The sequence below is a fragment of the Fulmarus glacialis genome, unplaced genomic scaffold (genome assembly GCF_000690835.1).
Source record: "Fulmarus glacialis isolate BGI_N327 unplaced genomic scaffold, ASM69083v1 scaffold44241, whole genome shotgun sequence".
In the NCBI taxonomy this organism is placed as follows: Eukaryota; Metazoa; Chordata; class Aves; order Procellariiformes; family Procellariidae; genus Fulmarus; species Fulmarus glacialis.
Genome location: NW_009192969.1, coordinates 6,994 through 10,877, shown reverse-complemented (window position 1 = coordinate 10,877; position 3,884 = coordinate 6,994). Strand labels below are relative to the sequence as shown.

Sequence of the window (3,884 nt, the reverse complement as noted above, 5' to 3'; positions counted from 1 at the left end):
TCCCTGCTGCTTGCCGCCTGCCCTGTCTGCCCTAGAGTGTACTGGTCGGGCTGTTCTCTGTTTGCTTCCACCTCTGGGAACTCGAGTGCTTTAACCTTCTTCCTGGGTGGAGGAAATAGTTTTTGTTTGGTGCCTAACAGTCCTGGCTTTGTGCTCGGGCTGTAGGTGTCTGTACAGTTCCCACGGAGTCCATGAAAGACAGTGTACTCGGGTGTGTTGGTGTGGCTGTACAGCTAGCAGGCATTACATTACTTAAACCCACAAACAACCTTTTTACTTCCTTTAGTTATTGCTGTCTAAATAGAGGACAAAAAGTAGGTTACTGGGAGTTATTGAAGAAAACAGAAATGCTTTGCTTATATATATCTACTCACCTCTTTAGACCGTGAGCTGTTTAGATCAAGCAGATGACAGCTGGGCTCTGTCATTGACCGTGTTATTAAGTGTTGTATCTGTTAATTCTGAGCAGTTGTTTTCATCCTAAACCTAGCTGAAAAACATCTGAAGTGAATATGAACTGGTTTGTATTTCTTTGTTTCTAAAGGTTTTGAAAAACATTTAGTTTGCAGGTCTCGCAGATGTGTCGATATCTGAAGATATTCCAGTGGAAGGGGAGATTACTGTTCCTGTTGGATCTCGCTCTCCTGATGAAGACTACTCCACACTGGATGAGCCTGTTAGGGATACTATTGTGAGTCTGTGCCTGTATCTATGGTAAAATACATGTTTTGCTGATATCTTTGGCCAACTGTTATTCAAAAACTATTTTTGCATAGCTCTGCTTGACTTGTACTTCGTCGTAAGTTTGGGGTTTTTTTTAGGACTAGCTATGTAAAATGAATTCTTGTGGTTCAAAATATGTCTGAATTACAGCCTCAAAGTTTCTCTGTGATCTTAGAATCTTTGCAAGGGTAAAGGCCTCAGATGAAGCTTAGACGAAAACTGTCCCAGCTAATAGGATTTTTCATTAATTTTCCTAGAGAGCAAACAAATTGTTGTTCTTAACTGGGTGTTATTAAAGGATGAAATACTGTGGTTGCTAAGGAAGGTAGAAAAAGTAGGTGTTGTTTGTTGCAGAGGATGCTGCAGAAATTTTTGGGTTGGATCCTGTCTTGATTTACCATCAATACTCTTTTACTTCTACCTTGCTGCTTTTAGTTGTGAATTGTAACTTTTATGAAGGGATAAATTAAAGTGTTGCTTCTTTATTTCAGATGAGAGATCTGAAGGCCGTCGGGAAGAAATTTGTCCATGTTATGTACCCGAAAAAGAGTAGCGCGCTCCTCAGAGACTGTATGTATAAGAAGATTTTCAAAATCTTGGAAGGATGTTTTGCCAACAGACTTTGCCTACATTGGAAAAGGAAGAGTTCAGGGGAACAGGGATTCAGAAGTGTCTGTTCTGTGTTCTTTCTGTTGTTGTAGAATGTTGAATAGCAAACATGAAAAATCAGAGTGTTAACAAAGCTCTTTAAAAGTGGAACATGTGCCAGAATATATAGAACAGGTAGCTTTAACAGTTGGCAGGCTTTGAATAGATTATATTATAGAATATGGCATATAAGATGCTAAATAAGAAAATTATAAGAAAGTGTAATATGCAAAATGATACATTAGGAGTTGGAAAAGAGTGCTTTATTACTCTTAGGAAAATGAAACTAAGCATCGTTCTATGATATTTTATGATTTTATTTTTTCCTTTATCTACAGGGGATCTTTGGGGCCCTTTGGTGCTTTGTGTCTCACTTGCACTGTAAGTACTCATAGTGGGTGGATTTGAGTTTTTATAGTCTTTTACATTGGAGAAATGAGAAATTAAAAATTTCTGACTACATGTGTTGAGATCAAGTTCATTTGATCCTTCTCTGGTCTTCTGCAAACACTGCCTGTTTAGATTTTCATATAAAATGTATTTCTGACACTTCAAGCCCATTAGGACCTTCCTTCTTTAAACTTAAGATTTAAGGGTGAACTCTTCCTAGTCCCCTGTCTGAAGAATGATTTTACTGAAAGGTATCCTGATTCACATTGTTCTTGATTCTAATGCGTTTGGCCGACTTTGACCCCAACCTGCAGGCCAAAACCTTTGTCTAAGAGCTGCAGAGTACGTTCTACGTATCCTGGAGAAGCGATGGAAAAAGAGAGGCTGTTGTAGGAGATCGTAGATGGGAGATGATGATGGCTCTCAGGAGTTTCTGGTTTCCACTGGAGCATGTGTGTGCAGATGTGCCTGGGGTAGGATGGAAATGTTGGTCAGATCTATCAACTAATTGAGGCACACCTATGTACTCAATGTACAGAAACCATTCAGTAAAATGGTGGTAAAGCTTTAGCAGAAGTATACAGTGTAATTTAAATATTCGAATCAATGCTCACTTTTCCAGGCTTTGTGTTGCTTGTGTTCTATAGTTATTATAAGCTTAAGGCTTTCGTGTTTTATCATGCACTACCGCCTGCTTTGAGAGGTTACCAAACTTTCGGTACTTCAATTTTCATCTTTTAGGCTGTTGTCTATGGTTTTATTCTCCTCTATATGCTTACACAGTCCTCAAAACAAGTAAACAAATGGACTGAAATGCCCTCAACAGAGCCACAACCATTTTCCTTTCCTATTCAAAATTGAGGCTACTACTGAAAATAAGAAAACAGATGAAAAATAATCAGTCTGCAGCCTAGCTGGGAATCAGTGTTTCGGGCTTCTGTTCTGTTATCTACCCAAGTCTACGAGTAATTCAGTCATCAATTGCAAATGACTCCTTTTATCTGTTACCTACAACAGGATGCTTCAGGGTGGATCAGCAGACAGTAAAGACGACGGAGGGCCCCAGTTTGCTGAGGTCTTTGTCATCATCTGGTTTGGTGCAGTTGTCATCACACTAAACTCAAAGCTTCTTGGAGGAACTATGTGAGTGCTGGTTCATTTAGTAGCAGTTAAAATGCTCCCATGCATGCAGTTTCTGCAATGCTTTGGTTTGACTGCTTTTTTCCCATTTCTGTCTCTCCTTTCCAGATCCTTTTTTCAGAGCCTGTGTGTTCTAGGTTACTGTGTCCTGCCCCTGACAGTAGCAATGCTGGTGTGCAGGCTGGTGCTGCTGGCAGGTTCTGGGACTGTCAGCTTCGTTATACGTCTTATTGTAGTAGTAGCTATGTTTGGTTGGTCAACATTAGGTAAGTACCTTTTGCATTATAACGCTGTTGTGTGCACTGAGTAGTGCCATGCTTAACGAGGCAGATCTGCATGCATTCTGTTGGGTAAAGCCAATGGATATTGTAGTTTAAGGTGTTTCCTAGACTGCTGAAGTATAGTAGAAATAGTTCTTGCAATCCTTATGTTGGCAGAGATTCAGCCTCTGCCTATGCTCTTGTTGATTTTCATGGTCATATGCAAATTGCCTTCAGCAGAAGGATGATAATTTAGTATTAAACCCCGTGTGAGACTACTGGGTATTTTATTCTGTGATCTGTGTTATAAATACTATTGGAAAATGCTGATTTCATACAGATGCATTTGCATTATTTCTCCTGTTCTTAATCTGTATGTCTGACTCTTGTTACAGAATGTTAATCGGCATTTAACTTTCTATATGATAAAGTTTTAATTGGTGATTGTAGACCATTGGTATTGAGCAATGGATTACTGTTTTCTATTTCAACATAATTGTAATGCAGATCCTAATTCAAAATTGTTAACATCTGCAGTGGATCTTAGACTTTTAGTTTTATGCTGCTGACATTTTGAGTATTTTTCTTTTTCACCAGCATCTACAGCTTTCCTGGCAGACAGTCAGCCTCCAAACCGCAAAGCTCTTGTTGTGTACCCCATCTTCCTCTTCTACTTTGTTATCAGCTGGATGATTCTCACCTTTACACCTCAATGATCTCCCA

At 39.4% G+C, this 3,884-nt stretch overlaps 1 protein-coding gene across 1 annotated transcript; it reads left to right on the top strand.

The window, feature by feature from the left end:
* Window positions 1–562: 562 nt before the first annotated feature.
* Window positions 563–3,877, top strand: YIPF6 (Yip1 domain family, member 6; the record flags this gene model as incomplete). The annotated part of the gene is made up of 6 exons (XM_009587275.1): window positions 563–691; window positions 1,215–1,293; window positions 1,710–1,752; window positions 2,779–2,904; window positions 3,010–3,167; window positions 3,759–3,877. Coding segments are annotated over 6 exons (654 nt in total), but the record flags the coding sequence as incomplete, so codon positions are not given.
* Between the last annotated feature and the right edge of the window lie 7 nt (window positions 3,878–3,884).